Source organism: Schistocerca piceifrons, chromosome 4 (genome assembly GCF_021461385.2).
Source record: "Schistocerca piceifrons isolate TAMUIC-IGC-003096 chromosome 4, iqSchPice1.1, whole genome shotgun sequence".
In the NCBI taxonomy this organism is placed as follows: Eukaryota; Metazoa; Arthropoda; class Insecta; order Orthoptera; family Acrididae; genus Schistocerca; species Schistocerca piceifrons.
This window is the reverse complement of record NC_060141.1, coordinates 376,647,398-376,668,313: the sequence shown is the minus strand read 5'-3', so window position 1 is coordinate 376,668,313 and position 20,916 is coordinate 376,647,398. Positions and strand designations below refer to the sequence as shown.

General features: G+C 47.2%; 1 protein-coding gene across 1 annotated transcript in view; it reads left to right on the top strand.

Annotated features, from left to right (window-relative positions):
* LOC124795854 (titin homolog) overlaps window positions 1–20,457 on the top strand; it is a 281,978-nt gene extending 261,521 nt beyond the window's left edge. Inside the window, exon 5 of the mRNA XM_047259936.1 lies at window positions 8,873–20,457. Within this exon, the coding sequence (XP_047115892.1) occupies window positions 8,873–19,702 (10,830 nt within the window). The 3' untranslated portion in view covers window positions 19,703–20,457. The remainder of the gene's footprint in view (window positions 1–8,872) is intronic.
* Window positions 20,458–20,916: the final 459 nt, after the last annotated feature.

The window sequence follows — 20,916 nt, the reverse complement described above, 5'->3', positions numbered from 1 at the left end:
GTCATAGACCCGGTACTGGGCTATCCTAACTCTTTCCCATCTGGCCAGGCAGGCTGCCTTCGTGGGTGGTTAGTAAGTCTGCCAAACATTCGTAACATAAAATGAATTGTGTTATTAATCTTTGAAGGTCAGTTTTGAGTAATTGAAACTGTAGGTATGTAGAAATCAGTGTAGATAAAATCTTTACCGTTGTCAGAAGAGTTTCTCAATAATTTATACATTAAATATTAATACTAGAAGTTGCTCGTCTCGGCGCCAAATCTAACGTGGGATTCCCTACTATCTATGGACGCTCCAGGACAACGCGGCCTACTCTCATAGCTTTCCCACACACTCTGTCCCTGCTGAATGACCACCTGTTATTTGCGGAGTGGGTAACTTCTCGCTCCCACTAGCAGGTCGCATAGATATACACTACTGCCCATTAAAATTGCTACGCCACGAAGATGACGTCCTACAGACGCGAAATTTAACCGACAGGAAGAAGATGCTGTGATATGCAAATGATTAGCTTTTCAGAGCATTCACAAAAGGTTGGCGCCGATGGCGACACCTACAACGTGCTGACATGAGGAAACTTTCCAACCGATTTCTCATACACAGACAGCAGTTGACCGGCGTTGTCTGGTGAAACGTTGTTGTGATGCCTCGTGTAAGGAGCAGAAATGCGTACCATCACGTTTCCGACTTTGATAAAGGTCGGATTGTAGCCTATCGCGATTGCGGTTTATCGTATCGAGACATTGCTGCTCGCGTTGGTCAAGATCCAATGACTGTTAGCAGAATGTGGAATCGGTGAGTTCAGGAGGGTAATACGGAACCCCATGCTGGATCCCAACGGCCTCGTATCACTAGCAGTAGAGACGACAGGCATCTTATCCGCATGGCTGTAACGGATCGTGCAACCACGTCTCGATCCCTGAGTCAACAGACGGGGACGTTTGCAAGACAACAACCATCAGCACCAATAGTTCGACGACGTTTGCAGCAGCATCGACTATCAGCTCGGAGACCATGGCTGCGGTTACCCTTGACGCTGCATCACAGACAGGAGCGCCTGCGATGGTGTACTCAACGACGAACCTGGGTGCTCGAAAGGCAAAACGTCATTTTTTCGGATGAATCCAGGTTCTGTTTACAACATCATGATGGTCGCATCCGTGTTTGGCGACATCGCGGTGAACGCACATTGGAAACGTGTATTCGTCATCGCCATACTGGCGTATCAGCCGACGTGATGGTATGGGGTGCCATTGGTTACACGTCTGGGTAACCTCTTGTTCGCACTGACGGCACTTTGAACAGTGGACGTTACATTTCAGATGTGTTACGACCCGTGGCTCTACCCGTCATTCGATCCCTGCGAAACCTTACATTTCAGCAGGATAATGCGCGACCGCATGTTGCAGGTCCTGTACGGGCCTTTCTGGATACAGAAAATGTTCGACTGCTGCCCTGGCCGGCACATTTTCCAGATCTCTAACCAATGGAAAACGTCTGGTCAATGGTTCCGAGCAACTGGATCGTAACAATACGCCAGTCACTACTCTTGATGAACATGGGCAGCTGTACCTGTACACGCCATCCAAGCTCTGTTTGATTCAATGCCCAGGCGTATCAAGGCCGTTATTACGGCCAGAGGTGGTTGTTGTGGGTACTGATTTCTCAGGATCTATGCACCCAAATTGCGTGAAAATCTAATCACATGTCAGTTCTAATATAATATATTTGTCCAATGAATACCCGTTTATCATCTGCATTTCTTCTTGGTTGTGCAATTTTAATGGCCAGTGGTGTAGTAGCATAAGTAGTTTCACACAATACAACCAATTACGGCCCGCAATATGGCATATGATCCGAACTACGTTCTCCATTCAAGCACGTTTAAGAGACCACCAGCGTAGGTATCGCGCATTTAATCTGTCTGCCCTTGGCTTATGGATAGAAGTCCTCGAGCATAAGAGTAATGAGTAACCCTGTCCTTGATACACAACACCTCTCCTGTAGCATCTACCACTTGAACTTGTTGAGCATCTCCGTAACGCTCTCACGCCGACTAAACGATTCCGTGGTGGCGAAACGTGTCGCTCTTCGTTGTATCTTCTCTATCTCGTCTCTTAATCCTGCGTGGTAAGTATCTCAGACTGATGAGAATTTCGCTGAAATTGGTCCAAGAAGTGTTTTGTAAGAGGCTTCTTTCGTGGATGTACTACATTTCCTTAACGATCTCTTCCTACTATTTCTTGTATGTGCTCATTCCACTGTAGGTCGCTAACCTTCGCTAGACAGCCGCCCACATTAGCACACCGCTTCCGTGACTCTGAGAGGCGCGCCGGCAGCGTATCGAATCCGTCCCGCGTATTAGTGACGTGGGCCAGTGTGCTGGCCAACCAGGATGTGGTCTTTAGGCGGTTTCTCACATTCGACTAAATGAATACTGGTGTGGAAACCATGTCCCGCCTCAGTTGCACGATCCGAAAACATTTCGAAAATGGTTTCATACTTTCGCGTGAGATAAGACTAGACACAGACAGATGGGGTAGCAACATGAAGGGCATCCGGCCAGTCTACACCACTATAGTTGGAGTTACGAACGATGGCGGGCGAGGTTTGTTCTGCGAACCTACGTCACGCACCCTTCGACAGCTAATGAGCGTTCAGTAGTGTTCTGAGGACTCTGCTGTGAATGTTGTAGCCACTGCGAGATTTAAGCGTGATTGTAGCGAGCTATTTAGCGAATCTTTATTCGATTTGTTGCGAGTTGTCATCGCTGCTTGTAGTGGCAAGCAACAAATTCTACAGAAGCAAGCAAAAGATACAATTTGCAATATACAAGCTTTCTTCAAGCGCGAAGGACGTGCAATATATTCGCGCAGACTAAGTTGACACTCGGTGCAGTGGACGATAGGAGCGACCGTAAAGGCAGTTTCCATTTACAGTCGCTCCCATTAGCCATCACCTGGAGTGTAAACTCAGTTTGCGCGAATATTACATGCGTACCGGAGCTGTTGCTTGGAACCGGCAACAACACAATTCCCGTTCTTGCCTAGATCAGCGCGAACCGCCATCGGTCGTGAATCTGACTGTAACATTGCAAAATCCATATCAACATTCAGACCCCGTGAAGATACGGGATAAAGACCAGGAAAAATATTTCACTTCACCTCGCTCTGGGTATTTATTCCTAGGCATTTCACGGTGGTTACTGTATTCAATGATTTGTCGCCAATAGTGTAATCGACGATCTTTCGTATGTCTTTCTGCATTTCGCTACATGAAGACCTACGGGGGATAAATGATTGAGCAGGGACTGGCAGCTGGACCTGAACATAAAGTAACATATTATGCGTAAATAGAGAAGGAGATTCATTACTGTTCGATTGCCTTATAGGTCAAAAATCACTGGAGACAAAAACAATCGTAAAATACCTAGGACTAGCCCTCTGAAAAGTGAAACGACCACATAAAGTTAGTTGTAGCCAAAGTAGATTCCAGGTTGAGTTTCAATGAAAGAATCTCAAGGAAACATAAATTACAAACGAAGAAAGTGCCTTATAAAACACTTGCTGAACTGATTGGTACGTAGTTTTCACCATTCTGGGGCCCTTACCAAACAGGATTAAGGGGGACATTCACGAAATTGACCGAAAATTTCGATTTTCAGTTTATTTTTTATATATTAGTAGAACTCATGGGCAATAAGTTCCTAAAGTTTCAACGATAAAACGGCTGAAACATAATTAAATTTGTGACGCGACGCTCCTGCCACGCCCACTTTTTAAAATAGCGCTTCACTACTAGCTCGGTGAGCAATGATTCCGTGGATTGCTTACAAGCAAACTTGCATAGGATACATGCAAAAGACTGTGATATATGCTCTTTAGTTTTATAATCATCTATGCCTCTGTTCCGTTTGTTAGAAACAATAACAGACCAGCTGCTTTGTTTTTGAAGAAATAATTCTCGTTTTGTCTTGTGTTACCGACGGAGATTAACGCACGTGTTCGATTCTTGCATTTAACGGAGGGAACGTAAGGACGATGAAGCTATTAGAAAGAATGGGCTTTAAAATAGCAAATTTCACTCAAGACATCTTGAGAGGAATAGATTTACAGCGCCTCTCTGCAGCTGAAAAGTCAACTGAACACCTGGTAAAGGAAATAAGGCTAAAAACAAGAAACCAGAAGAGAATCCTTGAAGGGAAAGAGGACCCTGAGACAAATCTGGGACATTCTGAAGAATGACATAAGAAAAACAACGTCAGGTTAAACTTTAAATCGGATTTCCTGAAAATTATGTTTTCTAAGGTTTATGTACCTTTTTCTCAGAATCTACGACGGCTAGTATTATGTAATTTTGAACACTTATTTCTATTAACCGAATAAATTTTGATATTCTGAGTGTAAGCTGGAATATGGGAATTTTGCATAAATTTTATACTGTACTTACAGCATTATAATTTTTAAAAAAAAATATTAAAATCCTCCTGTTCGATATATAAAAAAAACTCATAGAGAAGTTTAGTATACGCAAAGAGATTAAACGGAGAAAGTTTTGTAGAAATCTCTTGAAATGCAGTCAGATAAAACAGAGAAAGTTTTGAAGAAATCTCTTGAATAGTTTCTAAGAAAAGGTACACATGTTATTTTTTTAAATAAAATTGATAAATTTCATTGAAAAAGTTAAATATATATAATACCAGCAACTTAACAGGAAATGCGTTAATTTCATGTAAAGCTTGGTACAAAATTTCACAGCCGTGTCTTCAGAATTGTGAATTTGATGCACCTTTCGAATAATATGTGTTTTTCACGAACGTCTCCCCTCAATAAAAGAGAGAGAGAAGATTCACCGAAGAGCGGCACTTCGTCGCAGGATCATTTGGTCAACGCGATGCTCAATAAGGTTTAATGGCAGTCGCCAGAACAGAGGCACTGTGCAGCACGGAGAAGGTTACTGTTGATATTCCAAGAGAGTACGTTCAGAGAACCTGCCACATATGTCTCGCGAAATGACAACAAACAGAAAATGAGCAAAATTATAGCTCATGCCAATGATTATAGACAATTGTTCTTCTCACAATGGAACGAAGAAGCAGGGAAATGATACTGGTAACAGAGGTACCCTACAACACACACTGTAATATGGCTTGCTGAGTGTCTGCAGCGTAAACGAAAAATGTTTGCAACGTAGCACTGTAGCTGAACAGTTTGATATACGATACTTGTGGTCTACCAACCTGCGAAACAGTCTCACATTAGCCTACAAATCCGCATACACGCCAGCGCATGCGCGCTATCGGACATTTTCAGTATCGTCTCCCTCTCTAAGGGATTAATTTAAACTTTCTTGTGAGGATAATGAAAGAGAAAAGACTTCTACAAAACGTATGCAGAAACTAATTACGTTTACTATTCGATCTAAGCGTAACGCTTAAAAGCACAGTCGTTTCATAGTAAACTACTTAAATGCCATTTTTATGGTGTTAAAATTCACAATATTTTCAGATAAAATTTTAGACACATGTCAAATTTACATTTTGTATGTGCATGGACACAGGGTTTTTAATATCCACGACGATTCAGTCAAATTCTCGCGCAGGCACTGTAGTTTAAGTGGCTTCTATGGGCCAATTTGAGGTTGTTTCCCATCTTGATACACCACAGTTCTACATCAAGCTGTCCCGACTTCCTCAACAGAACTGCGGTACGTTGTAAACAGCTACCGTTTACACCTCGTAAGCGTAAATGTAGAAGCAGATGTAGCCCCTAGATCTACCTCTGCTCTGCATTCACAAGTGCCTTATGCGCATCTTCAAGTCCTTTATCACCAGCCGTAAATATTAAAGTTTTGTAAACCATTTAATCCATTCAGTATCTTGGAGCTCTGATCGTAGGATGGTCCTCGGCCTAAGTCGCCGTCTGCTGACGGGATAAGAGGTAAAGCTGGTTTGAATAACGCAGTGCTTAACTAGGTATGGGGGTGGTACGCCCTCGCCTTCTTTCGACATCTGAACTGATTCACGCAGCCTGTTATAAGGCAAACACACAATTTAACAAGAACTCAGAACTATGGTGCGCCTTCTCATTTTTCATACTGACAGATTGTTGCCAGACATGAAAACAGAGCCATCTGACGGAAAAGATCATAAATCTAAATCAGTATTGAACTCCAGACTTATGGAGTTTATACCCAACATTAACCGTGAAGCAGCATCAGTATTCGTCAACCACCAAAAGTTTTGCATCACCTCGGTTCCGAGAGTTCCGGAACCTGTACAGAAAATTGGAATAGAGATCAACATAAACATCATTTCCGCCCTTTTTATTGCTTATGAAAGCCATACATTGCATGTTGTACTACCATACAGCGAGACCTTCAGAGGTGGTGGTCCAGATTGTGTACACACCGGTACCTCTAGTACCCAGTATCACGTCCTCTTGCATTGTTGCATGGCTGTATTCGCCGTGGCATACTATCCACAAGTTCACCAACGCACTGTTGGTCCAGATTGTCCCATTCCTCAGCGGCAGTTCGGCGTATATCCCTCAGAGTAGTTGGTGGGTCATGTCGTCCATAAACAGCTCTTTTCAATCTATCCTTGGCGTGTTCCATAGGGTTCATGTCTGGAGAACATTCGCCACTCCAGTCGAGCGACGTCGTTATCCTGAAGGAAATCATTCACAAGATGTCCATGATGGGGGCGCGAATTGTCGTCAGTGAAGACGAATGCCTCGCCAATATGCTGCTGATGTTGTTGCACTATGGGTCGTTGGATGGCATTCACGTATCGTACAGCCGTTAAAGCGCCTTCCATGACCACCAGCGGCGTACGTCGGCCCCACATAATGCCACCCCTAAACAGCAGGGACCCTCCACCTTGCTGCACTTGATGGACAGTGTGTCTAAGACGTTCAGCCTCATCGGGTTGCCTCCAAATACGTCTCAGACGATTGTCTGATTGAACGCATATGCGATACTCAGCGGTGAAGAGAACGTGATGCCAATCCTGAGCGGTCCGTTCAGCATGTTGTTGGATCCATCTGTACCGCGCTGCATGGTGTCATTGTTGCAAAGGTGGACCTCGTCATGGACGTTGGGAGTGAAGTTGTGCATCATGCATCCTATTGTGCTCAGTTTGAGTCGCAACACGACATCCTGTGACTTCACGAAAAGCATTATTCAACATCGTGGCGTTGGTGTCAGGGTTCCTCCGAGCCATAACCCGCCGGTAGCGGTCATCCACTGCAGTAGTAGCCCTTGGGCGGCCTGAGCCAGGTATGTCATCGACAGTTCCTGTCTCTTTGTATCTCCTCCACGTCCGAACAACATCGCTTTGGTTCACTCCGAGACGTCTGGACACTTCCCGTGTTGAAAGCTCTTCCTAGCACAAAGTAGCAATGAGGACGCTACGAAACCGCCGTATTGACTGTCTAGGCAGACAACAGGAGTCGTGTACCTCCTTCCTGGTGGAATGACTGGAACTGATGGGCTGTCGGATCCCCTCCGTCTAACAGGCGCTGCTCATGCATGTTTGTTTAGATATTTGGGCGGATTTAGTGACATCTCTGAACAGTCAAAGCGACTGTGTCTTTGATACAATATCCACAGTCAACGTCTGTCTTCAGGAGCTCCTGGAACCGGAGTGCTGCAAAACTTTTTTGATGTGTGTATTATTAATAACTTCCGTGATCGTTGGGGAAATTCTTTAGAATTCGAAGTCATTGAGAATAAAGTTTATTCACAACTTGTATACAAACCATCCTGCAACAAAAAGGGTCGAAGGAAACGTAAAGAGGACTAGCTGTGAAGGGAGGAACACAGGGTTGTAGCTTATTCCCCATGTTATTCAGACGGCTGCAGGCGGCACAAGATATAACACCTGCCACCACCCAGACTGGGAGGCGCCACTCCCCCATCCCCCCGCCCCTCCGGGGGGAAAAATATGAGGACATTCGCAATATATTGATACTTCGCCAGAAGATCACGAGTATGACACTCACTCGTCTGGAAACCTGAGAGCTGTACACTAGGAGTATATGACCAAAAAGCCCCCATTCACATGTGTTAACATCCACTATAGAAACTGTAAAGATCAAATTAGACTAATAACCGCAAGCTAAGCGTGCCGAGCGAGTGACCCAGTGATTAAGACTCTGGGCTCGACCTCATCAGAGCGACTGGCGTTCAGGTATGTCCAGTCAACGATTGCACGTTAAGTTCTAATTTTTTTTCCGACTTTAGACAATCGTAAAAAGAATCTTTTTTTTCAGAATCTATTCGTGAACAGAAAGGAAAAGATCTGTAGTACATGGAACAATAAAAAGTCCTTTATGTCATGCTATTTGCAGTGATTTGCACGGAATTGATGTACATGTACAAGCAGATGTCGTCAACGACCTTGCCCACGTTCCACCAAAGAGGTCTACCACCGAAGTAACATAACGGAAAAAATAATCACAAAACATTGCAGAACTAAAGTCATGTTCTTCGAGTGTTATAATTTTATTTTGAAATACTGGCATCAGTCTTTCTAGTGTCGTTAGATATGTTAATTGTGTGATAATACATCTGTGTAAAAATGTAAAAGCAAGAATACTGCCTTATCCAGTTACGCAACAGTCTATTGTTTGTCAAATATAAAAACATACAAAATTTCTTACAACAGAGTTTCAAATCATTAACAATACACAGAAAATAATGAATAATATTAAAATATGGTGAAGGAAAGACGTTAAACCTTGTCACACAAACATCACGATCATCATTATCAACATCATCATCATCATCGTCATCGTTATCATAATCATCATTACCATCACTACTTTCAGGATGTGAAGATAAACTTAATTTTAATTTCTATTGATTTCAGGGGACCTCCCAACAAAAAGAAGACTTCAAACCGCTAACGTTTGAAAGGCCCGTTATAAAAAGACATCAGGACAATCTGTTAGTCGAAGGAGATATGTCATTCGAATCATCTACTCAGGTAGACTTTACCGAGAAGGTGGGTCGTAGAGAGAGCCCAACACGCAGAAGGACATGGACAAAACAGGATGGGGAACAATTCTTCGAAACAACAAGTGGGTCTGAATTTAAAAAACATATGATCACCGAAGCTAGACAAGTACAAAAACATCACAAAGACAATTTGATACTAGAAGGAACGTTCAGCGGCACCCCTGTGAGTAGAGATGACTACAAAGTTACACGAGGAGAGCGAGCTGACGTAAAGAGACCAGAAGACAATCTTCGGCCAGAAGGAACTTTTGACGGTACTCCAAGATCACGAGACGATTACAAACCAGGAAAAGGTGAGAGGGCGAAGGTAAAGAAACCAAAAGACAACTTAAAAACAGAGGGAACATTTGAAGGCACCCCACGGTCAAAGGACGATTATAAGCCAACAACTGGTGAAAGAGAAGAGGTACGAAAACCTAAGGACAACCTAAAACCTGAGGGAAAATTTGAAGGAACTCCAAGGTCCAGAGACGACTACCACCCAACCAAAGGCGACAGAGCTGAAGTGAAAAAACCAAAGGATAACCTCAAACCAGAGGGAGAATTCGACATGACACCCAGATCAAAGGAGGAATTCAAACCTGTGAGAGGAGAGAGAGCCGATGTTAAAAGACCCAAGGACAATCTTAGGCCTGAGGGCGACTTTGAACGGCCTGAACCAGAACGCTATGGGCCTGGGGAACGTCCCTCACCTGTCAGGCATCCCGACAACCTCAAGCTTGAGGGCGACTTTGAGCGCCCAGTGCCACAGAAGGTAGGTCCTGGCGAGAGAGCCGAAGTGAAGAGGCCAAAGGACAATCTGCGACCAGAAGGGGAGTTTGAACGGCCAGAGCATAAGAGGTATGGCCCTGGCGAGAGGCCAGAAATCGTGAGACATCCTGATAATTTGAAACTGGAAGGCGAGTTTGATCGTCCTGAACCAAAGAAAGTTGGTCCTGGGGAGAGGGCTGAAGTTAAGAAGCCTAAGGATAATCTTAAACCTGAGGGAGAGTTTGAACGCCCTGAACGGGAAAGGTATGGGCCTGGAGAGAGACCAACACCTGTCAGGCATCCTGACAACCTCAAGCTTGAGGGAGACTTTGAGCGCCCAGTGCCACAGAAGGTGGGACCTGGTGAGAGGGCCGAAGTGAAGAAACCAAAGGACAATCTCCGACCAGAAGGCGAGTTTGACACGTCTCCACGGTCAAGGGACGACTTCAAGCCAACAAGAGGTGAAAGGGCCGATGTCAAAAAGCCCAAGGACAATTTACGGCCTGAGGGCGACTTTGAGAGACCAGAGCCAGTGAGGTATGGTCCAGGAGAACGAGCTACACCAGTGAAACACCCTGACAATCTGAGGCTGGAGGGCGATTTCGAAAGGCCTGAGCCACAGAGGGTTGGGCCAGGAGAACGAGCAGATGTGAAGAAGCCCAAAGACAACTTGCGGCCTGAGGGTGATTTTGACGCCTCACCTCGTTCCAGAGATGACTTCAAGCCCACAAGAGGAGAGCGTGCTGATGTGAAGAGGCCAACCGACAATCTCAGGCCTGAGGGAGACTTTGAAGGAACTCCGAGATCCAGAGACGAGTTCAAGCCAACAAGAGGCGAGAGAGCTGATGTGAAGAAACCTAAAGACAATCTGCGCCCTGAGGGAGAATTCGAGAAGCGCCAGCCAGCGCCATATGGTCCAGGGGAGAGAGCTGAACCGGTCAGGCACCCAGACAACTTGAAGCTCGAGGGAGACTTCGAACGACCAACTCCACAGAAGGTAGGACCTGGTGAGCGAGCTCCAGTCAAGAAGCCTGAAGACAACCTGCGACCTGAGGGTGAATTCGAAGGCACACCACGCTCAAGGGACGACTTCAGGCCAACGAGAGGAGATCGTGCAGATGTGCGAAAGCCAACAGACAACCTGAGACCCGAAGGCGAGTTTGAAGGTACTCCACGATCTAGGGACGACTTCAAGCCAACCAGGGGAGAAAGGGCAGATGTCAAGAAGCCAAAGGATAACCTACGTCCTGAGGGAGACTTCGAAAGGCCAGAGCCTGTGAGGTATGGACCTGGAGAGAGAACGGAACCTGTCAGGCATCCTGACAATTTGAAGCTTGAAGGCGACTTTGAACGGCCAACACCACAGAAGGTTGGTCCTGGAGAGAGGGCAGAGGTCAGAAAGCCCAAGGACAATCTGAAGATGGAGGGAGATTTCGAGGTACCAGAGAAACCAAGATATGGGCCAGGTGAGCGTGCTCCCGTTGTCAAGCACGATGACAATCTGAGGCCAGAAGGAGAGTTTGGAGGACCAAGGTCGCGTGATGACTACACACCAACAAGGGGTGAGAGAGCACCAGTGGTGAGGCACGCCGATAACTTGAAGGTAGAAGGTGATTTTGTCGACTCTCGCACCAGAGACGACTATCAAGTGGTGAGAGGAGAGCGTCATGACATCGTTAAGAGAACAGACAATCTGAGGGTTGAAGGCACGATGGAAACACGCCGATCCAGAGACGACTATCAAGCAGTCAACATTGAGCGAGTTGAGATCAAGCGCTATGAGGATAATCTTCGTATGGAAGGAGAGTTCATTGACACCAGGAGGGATGACCATGTGGTGGTAAGAGGAGAACGTGCAGAAGTACGAAGACCGCAAGACAATCTCCGACCTGAAGGAGACTTTGAGGGCACACCTAGAAACAGAGATGACTACAAGCCAACGAGAGGAGAGCGCGCAGATGTGAAACGACCGACAGACAACCTACGTCCAGAAGGCGAGTTTGAAGGCACTCCACGATCCAGGGAGGAGTTCAAACCCATGAGGGGAGAGAGAGCCGATGTTAAAAGACCCAAGGACAATCTTAGGCCTGAGGGCGACTTTGAACGGCCTGAACCAGAACGCTATGGGCCTGGGGAACGTCCCTCACCTGTCAGGCATCCCGACAACCTCAAGCTTGAGGGCGACTTTGAGCGCCCAGTGCCACAGAAGGTAGGTCCTGGCGAGAGAGCCGAAGTGAAGAGGCCAAAGGACAATCTGCGACCAGAAGGGGAGTTTGAACGGCCAGAGCATAAGAGGTATGGCCCTGGCGAGAGGCCAGAAATCGTGAGACATCCTGATAATTTGAAACTGGAAGGCGAGTTTGATCGTCCTGAACCAAAGAAAGTTGGTCCTGGGGAGAGGGCTGAAGTTAAGAAGCCTAAGGATAATCTTAAACCTGAGGGAGAGTTTGAACGCCCTGAACGGGAAAGGTATGGGCCTGGAGAGAGACCAACACCTGTCAGGCATCCTGACAACCTCAAGCTTGAGGGAGACTTTGAGCGCCCAGTGCCACAGAAGGTGGGACCTGGTGAGAGGGCCGAAGTGAAGAAACCAAAGGACAATCTCCGACCAGAAGGCGAGTTTGACACGTCTCCACGGTCAAGGGACGACTTCAAGCCAACAAGAGGTGAAAGGGCCGATGTCAAAAAGCCCAAGGACAATTTACGGCCTGAGGGCGACTTTGAGAGACCAGAGCCAGTGAGGTATGGTCCAGGAGAACGAGCTACACCAGTGAAACACCCTGACAATCTGAGGCTGGAGGGCGATTTCGAAAGGCCTGAGCCACAGAGGGTTGGGCCAGGAGAACGAGCAGATGTGAAGAAGCCCAAAGACAACTTGCGGCCTGAGGGTGATTTTGACGCCTCACCTCGTTCCAGAGATGACTTCAAGCCCACAAGAGGAGAGCGTGCTGATGTGAAGAGGCCAACCGACAATCTCAGGCCTGAGGGAGACTTTGAAGGAACTCCGAGATCCAGAGACGAGTTCAAGCCAACGAGAGGCGAGAGAGCTGATGTGAAGAAACCTAAGGACAATCTGCGCCCTGAGGGAGAATTCGAGAAGCGCCAGCCAGCGCCATATGGTCCAGGGGAGAGAGCTGAACCGGTCAGGCACCCAGACAACTTGAAGCTCGAGGGAGACTTCGAACGACCAACTCCACAGAAGGTAGGACCTGGTGAGCGAGCTCCAGTCAAGAAGCCTGAAGACAACCTGCGACCTGAGGGTGAATTCGAAGGCACACCACGCTCAAGGGACGACTTCAGGCCAACGAGAGGAGATCGTGCAGATGTGCGAAAGCCAACAGACAACCTGAGACCCGAAGGCGAGTTTGAAGGTACTCCACGATCTAGGGACGACTTCAAGCCAACCAGGGGAGAAAGGGCAGATGTCAAGAAGCCAAAGGATAACCTACGTCCTGAGGGAGACTTCGAAAGGCCAGAGCCTGTGAGGTATGGACCTGGAGAGAGAACGGAACCGGTCAGGCATCCTGACAATTTGAAGCTTGAAGGTGACTTTGAACGGCCAACACCACAGAAGGTTGGTCCTGGAGAGAGGGCAGAGGTCAGAAAGCCCAAGGACAATCTGAAGATGGAGGGAGATTTCGAGGTACCAGAGAAACCACGATATGGGCCAGGTGAGCGTGCTCCCGTTGTCAAGCACGATGACAATCTGAAGCCAGAAGGAGAGTTTGGAGGACCAAGGTCGCGTGATGACTACACACCAACAAGGGGTGAGAGAGCACCAGTGGTGAGGCACGCCGATAACTTGAAGGTAGAAGGTGATTTTGTCGACTCTCGCACCAGAGACGACTATCAAGTGGTGAGAGGAGAGCGTCATGACATCGTTAAGAGAACAGACAATCTGAGGGTTGAAGGCACGATGGAAACACGCCGATCCAGAGACGACTATCAAGCAGTCAACATTGAGCGAGTTGAGATCAAGCGCTATGAGGATAATCTTCGCATGGAAGGAGAGTTCATTGACACCAGGAGGGATGACTATGTGGTGGTAAGAGGAGAACGTGCAGAAGTACGAAGACCGCAAGACAATCTCCGACCTGAAGGAGACTTTGAGGGCACACCTAGAAACAGAGATGACTACAAGCCAACGAGAGGAGAGCGCGCAGATGTGAAACGACCGACAGACAACCTACGTCCAGAAGGCGAGTTTGAAGGCACTCCACGATCCAGGGAGGAGTTCAAACCCATGAGGGGAGAGAGAGCCGATGTTAAAAGACCCAAGGACAATCTTAGGCCCGAGGGCGACTTTGAACGGCCTGAACCAGAACGCTATGGGCCTGGGGAACGTCCCTCACCTGTCAGGCATCCCGACAACCTCAAGCTTGAGGGCGACTTTGAGCGCCCAGTGCCACAGAAGGTAGGTCCTGGCGAGAGAGCCGAAGTGAAGAGGCCAAAGGACAATCTGCGACCAGAAGGGGAGTTTGAACGGCCAGAGCATAAGAGGTATGGCCCTGGCGAGAGGCCAGAAATCGTGAGACATCCTGATAATTTGAAACTGGAAGGCGAGTTTGATCGTCCTGAACCAAAGAAAGTTGGTCCTGGGGAGAGGGCTGAAGTTAAGAAGCCTAAGGATAATCTTAAACCTGAGGGAGAGTTTGAACGCCCTGAACGGGAAAGGTATGGGCCTGGAGAGAGACCAACACCTGTCAGGCATCCTGACAACCTCAAGCTTGAGGGAGACTTTGAGCGCCCAGTGCCACAGAAGGTGGGACCTGGTGAGAGGGCCGAAGTGAAGAAACCAAAGGACAATCTCCGACCAGAAGGCGAGTTTGACACGTCTCCACGGTCAAGGGACGACTTCAAGCCAACAAGAGGTGAAAGGGCCGATGTCAAAAAGCCCAAGGACAATTTACGGCCTGAGGGCGACTTTGAGAGACCAGAGCCAGTGAGGTATGGTCCAGGAGAACGAGCTACACCAGTGAAACACCCTGACAATCTGAGGCTGGAGGGCGATTTCGAAAGGCCTGAGCCACAGAGGGTTGGGCCAGGAGAACGAGCAGATGTGAAGAAGCCCAAAGACAACTTGCGGCCTGAGGGTGATTTTGACGCCTCACCTCGTTCCAGAGATGACTTCAAGCCCACAAGAGGAGAGCGTGCTGATGTGAAGAGGCCAACCGACAATCTCAGGCCTGAGGGAGACTTTGAAGGAACTCCGAGATCCAGAGACGAGTTCAAGCCAACGAGAGGCGAGAGAGCTGATGTGAAGAAACCTAAAGACAATCTGCGCCCTGAGGGAGAATTCGAGAAGCGCCAGCCAGCGCCATATGGTCCAGGGGAGAGAGCTGAACCGGTCAGGCACCCAGACAACTTGAAGCTCGAGGGAGACTTCGAACGACCAACTCCACAGAAGGTAGGACCTGGTGAGCGAGCTCCAGTCAAGAAGCCTGAAGACAACCTGCGACCTGAGGGTGAATTCGAAGGCACACCACGCTCAAGGGACGACTTCAGGCCAACGAGAGGAGATCGTGCAGATGTGCGAAAGCCAACAGACAACCTGAGACCCGAAGGCGAGTTTGAAGGTACTCCACGATCTAGGGACGACTTCAAGCCAACCAGGGGAGAAAGGGCAGATGTCAAGAAGCCAAAGGATAACCTACGTCCTGAGGGAGACTTCGAAAGGCCAGAGCCTGTGAGGTATGGACCTGGAGAGAGAACGGAACCTGTCAGGCATCCTGACAATTTGAAGCTTGAAGGCGACTTTGAACGGCCAACACCACAGAAGGTTGGTCCTGGAGAGAGGGCAGAGGTCAGAAAGCCCAAGGACAATCTGAAGATGGAGGGAGATTTCGAGGTACCAGAGAAACCAAGATATGGGCCAGGTGAGCGAGCTCCCGTTGTCAAGCACGATGACAATCTGAGGCCAGAAGGAGAGTTTGGAGGACCAAGGTCGCGTGATGACTACACACCAACAAGGGGTGAGAGAGCACCAGTGGTGAGGCACGCCGATAACTTGAAGGTAGAAGGTGATTTTGTCGACTCTCGCACCAGAGACGACTATCAAGTGGTGAGAGGAGAGCGTCATGACATCGTTAAGAGAACAGACAATCTGAGGGTTGAAGGCACGATGGAAACACGCCGATCCAGAGACGACTATCAAGCAGTCAACATTGAGCGAGTTGAGATCAAGCGCTATGAGGATAATCTTCGGATGGAAGGAGAGTTCATTGACACCAGGAGGGATGACTATGTGGTGGTAAGAGGAGAACGTGCAGAAGTACGAAGACCACAAGACAATCTCCGACCTGAGGGTGAATTTGAGGGCACACCTAAAAATAGAGTTGATTACAAACCAACAAGGGGAGAGCGTGCTGATGTAGAACGGCCTACAGACAACCTAAGACCAGAAGGTGAGTTTGAAGGCTCTCCACGGTCGAAGGAGGAGTTCAAACCCGTGAGAGGAGAAAGAGCCGATGTTAAAAGACCCAAGGACAATCTTAGGCCCGAGGGCGACTTTGAACGGCCTGAACCAGAACGCTATGGGCCTGGAGAACGTCCCTCACCTGTCAGGCATCCCGACAACCTCAAGCTTGAGGGCGACTTTGAGCGCCCAGTGCCACAGAAGGTAGGTCCTGGCGAGAGAGCCGAAGTGAAGAGGCCAAAGGACAATCTGCGACCAGAAGGGGAGTTTGAGCGGCCAGAGCATAAAAAGTATGGGCCTGGCGAGAGGCCAGAAATCGTGAGACATCCTGATAATTTGAAACTGGAAGGCGAGTTTGATCGTCCTGAACCGAAGAAAGTAGGTCCAGGAGAGAGGGCTGAAGTTAAGAAGCCTAAGGATAATCTTAAACCTGAGGGAGAGTTTGAACGTCCTGAACGGGAAAGATATGGGCCTGGAGAGAGACCCTCACCTGTTAGGCATCCTGACAACCTCAAACTCGAAGGCGACTTTGAGAGAAGAGTGCCACAGAAGGTGGGACCTGGTGAGAGGGCCGAAGTCAAGAAGCCAAGGGATAATTTGCGGCCTGAAGGTGAATTTGAGCGACCTGAGAAGAAGGGATATGGTCCTGGTGAGAGGCCAGAGATCGTGAGGCATCCTGATAATCTGAAACTGGAAGGCGAGTTTGATCGTCCTGAACCAAAGAAAGTTGGTCCTGGTGAGAGAGCTGAAGTTAAGAAACCGAAGGACAATCTGAAACCTGAAGGTGAGTTTGAGCGTCCTGAGCAAGTAAGGTATGGGCCTGGAGAGAGACCCTCTCCTGTCAGACATCCTGATAATCTCAAACTCGAGGGTGACTTTGAACGACGTGTGCCACAAAAGGTGGGACCTGGTGATCGGGCTGAGGTGAAGAAACCAAAGGACAATCTCCGACCAGAAGGCGAGTTTGAGCGGCCAGAGCAAAAGAAATATGGTCCTGTCGAAAGACCTAAAATTGTGAAACATCCTGATAATTTGAAACTTGAAGGAGACTTTGATCGCCCAGAGCGACAGAAATTTGGCCCTGGACAGAGAGCTGATGTGAAGAAGCCAAAGGATAACCTGAAACCAGAAGGTCCCTTTGAGGGTTCACCTAGATCCAAAGATGAATTCAAACCAACCAAAGGTGAAAGATATGACGTTAAGAAACCTGTGGATAATCTGAAGCCTGAAGGGGAGTTTGAGAGCCGAAGGAAATCTAAGGACGAGTATACCATTGTACGTGGCGAAAGGGCCGATATTGTGAAACATACTGACAATCTCCGAATGGAGGGGTCGTTCGAAGAACGAAGGAGCAGAGACGATTATGCTGTTGTGAAAGGGGAGAGGACGGAAATTAAAAAGCATACTGACAATCTCAAAGTAGAAGGGAAGTTTGAGAGTAAACGTACACGTGATGACTACAATGTTGTTAAAGGTGAGAGGGCTGAAGTTGTAGTTCATCGAGACAATCTCAAGGTCGAAGGAACTTTTGAAGCTTCCCCCACAACGCGTGATGCTTTTAAGCCTACTACAGGTGACCGTGCAGAAGTTAAAAAGCATACTGACAATCTCAAAGTTGAAGGGCGCATTGACATCCACCGATCGCGAGACGATTACACTGTAGTAAAGGGAGAGCGTGCTGATATTAAGAGGTATGAGGATAACCTCCGTATAGAGGGAGACTTTACTGATAAACGCTCAAGCGATGATTTCAAACCAGTTAAAGGAGACAGGGCAGAAGTTAAAAAATACCAAGATAACCTTAAGTTGGAAGGTTCTTTTGAAGGAAGTCCAAGATCGAAAGACGATTTCAAACCAGGGGCTGGAGAGCGTCCTTCCATCCGAAAACCTCAAGACAATCTAAAAGTTGGTGGAGAGTTCCAAGGTAGAACAACCCAGAAATCGCAGTACACAGTCGTAAAAGGTGAGAGAGCCGAAGTCAAGAAACATGCTGACACGCTTTCTGTGGGAAGTGGCACAATGGACTTGAAAACGACAAGTAAAGATACTTTCCAAGGCCAGAGACGAGAATCGGCGTCATCTAGAGCTACGATCAATAAAAGACGGCATATGGATTCTCAGATTTCGCTCGGAGATGAAAATATTATTATAACTACGACCAACAGAGCTAACTATAAAACAGAAAAACGTGTATCGGATGTCGTTGATGGTGGAAAGACCATTCAGGACACTAAAAAGTCTACTACGACAGAAAAGAAGACGTTAGCCGACGGTACAGTTGTTACAATTACGAGAGAATGTACCGAAACTATGAGAGGCCAAGAAGCAAAGACTTCACAGACGAAGGTAACACAGCAGGAGGCGAGCTCTAAGAGTACTCTACTAACATCGTCAGTTGATAAAGTACAGCAACATTCGGCCCAACACGTGTCGGATAACAGGAAAATTTCGACATCCGAAAGCGCAACGCACATGTCAAAGCAAAATGCTTCACAAATGTCCAGATCCGAGAGTGCGACACATGTGTCAAAGGCAAATGCTTCGCAGGTGTCAAGATCTGAGAGTGCGACACACTTGTCGAAGGTAAACGCTTCTCAGGTGTCAAAATCCGAAAGTGCGACACACATAGAAAAGACTAGCTCTTCGCGCATGACCCAGGAATCAGTATCGTCCACCAGTGAACGTACACTCCAGAGCCAACAGCATTCGTCTGTGAGTGAGACCACACGCGGAGGTTCAAGAACTCACGCTAGCAGCAGTGAGTTCATGGAGGCCATCAGCGGCTCGTCACCCGCCGGGAAGTCACCCGGGGATGCGGCCGTCGCCAAGACTGGCCATCACCGCAAGAGCATAATCTCATCCACGTCAGCAGACTTGAGCAACGCCGTGCTCCACCGGAAGAGCATGACAACGTCCACGGAAGCCCTGCACACCATCTCCACTGCAGCGTCCGCACAAAGAAAGAGCATCAGCAACCTGCACGAAACAGGCCAGTTTATCAGCAACTCGTCACAGAGCCAGGACAGGCGAAGCCTGAGTGCCCTGCACCGGCAGGGCCAGCAGACACGCGACAATGTCTCTTCGGTAATCAGTGTCGATCACCAGCACCAGCAGCACGGAGCTGTGCGACGCTCCTCGACCTACAACCAACAGCAGCAGCAGCAGCACCAGAACCAGCTGTCCCGCACAGAACGAATCGTCCGACAAGATAACCTATCCGTGGGTGGAGGCATGTTCCACGGGCAAAGCGAAGCCAGGGCCTATGGAAACTTCATCAGCAATGGCAACAGCTCTACAGTGGTGCGAAACGAACGTGTCACCAGGAGGTCCAATACGTCGCACATCAGCCTCGGCGACTCTTCATCCACCATAATCGCCTCGTCATACAAAAACGAATACGTTCCAAGGAACACAGGTCCTTGCCCCGCGAGTTTGCTCGACACTAAAGACTCGCCGTTCAAGCACAAACGCGACACTCCAAAGCACAAGTTCTATGCTCCAGTCGGTTCGAATTAATCTTTTTTACCCTTATGTTCCTCCGATACCGAGAGATACTTGCGGTTCGGACAGCCTTTCGCACAAGACTGTACAAGCAATGATTGCTTTGTAATTTTTGAAATCATAACCCTTAATAAACCGTAGCAACGTTCTCTTATTCTCCCTCCCCACAGACACAAACGTATACAAGGAACACGACGGCAATAATCTCCAGTATAGTGTTTCAACAGTATGTCTTGGGCCTTTACTGCCACATCCTCTTGTGCTAAAATGGGTATCGCGGTTCCTTATTCTTCCATTATTAATGCTAATAACCTTCTGGTGGCTAAACTGTGATAGTATGTAACCGTCCCTCGTTACACATTTGTTGATTGCCTTGGAAAGACAAATCTAACATAGTTATGTTGTAAGGATTTTTAACAACAGATGAAGATATATTTTATTAAAAATTTAGTGATTAGTAGAGCTTACTGGTTGTACTGTTTTTATAAGAACATTTTTATTCCCATGTTGCTGTCTTTAAAATGTTTATTTTAAACCTCATGATTAATACTGATTTTGCTTTGTGGTTACTTTCAAATCACGGTTGAGAGTTTGCCTATTTGCCTTTACTCGTTTGTAAACTTTAAAACATGACCTTTTTTAATCTGATTTACATGGATAATTTATTTCAATAAGTTTATTACAGAATTTTTCGGCTTTTGTTTATGACTAAGGTGCATTAATCGCTGTAGCATCAAACAAAAACAAAATAAAATTTTGTTGTACAAATATATGTGTAGTATCAACACATTTTACATGTAGATCCTACTTCTTCGATAAATCTATCTACACTTGTTTCAGAAAAATCCAAGAGAACTGCCTTCATCTGCTTATGTGAATACTGTCTCCAACTCACTAGGTTGTATATTCCCCTTCTACCGCGTCCCATCCAGTCTCTTCACTAATAAATTAATCAACAATGAATATTCCTTTAGTCATAAAATGCGCCAAATGGGCTTTTTGATCAGTTGTTGACCTTTCTGATAAGGTATCAAAAGCAACTCTCGAGCTTTCGCTGCAACGGTTAGCAAATTTCATGTTTAAATAAGGTATTCTTTTGAGAGTTCATTTCTTTGCTTTATATGGGAATATTTAGATTTTTATTCTCATGCACTGCACCCAAATTAATCTCACGTACGGCTGCAACTATAAAATTTATAAGAAACTGTATTAAACACAAAAACATGTCT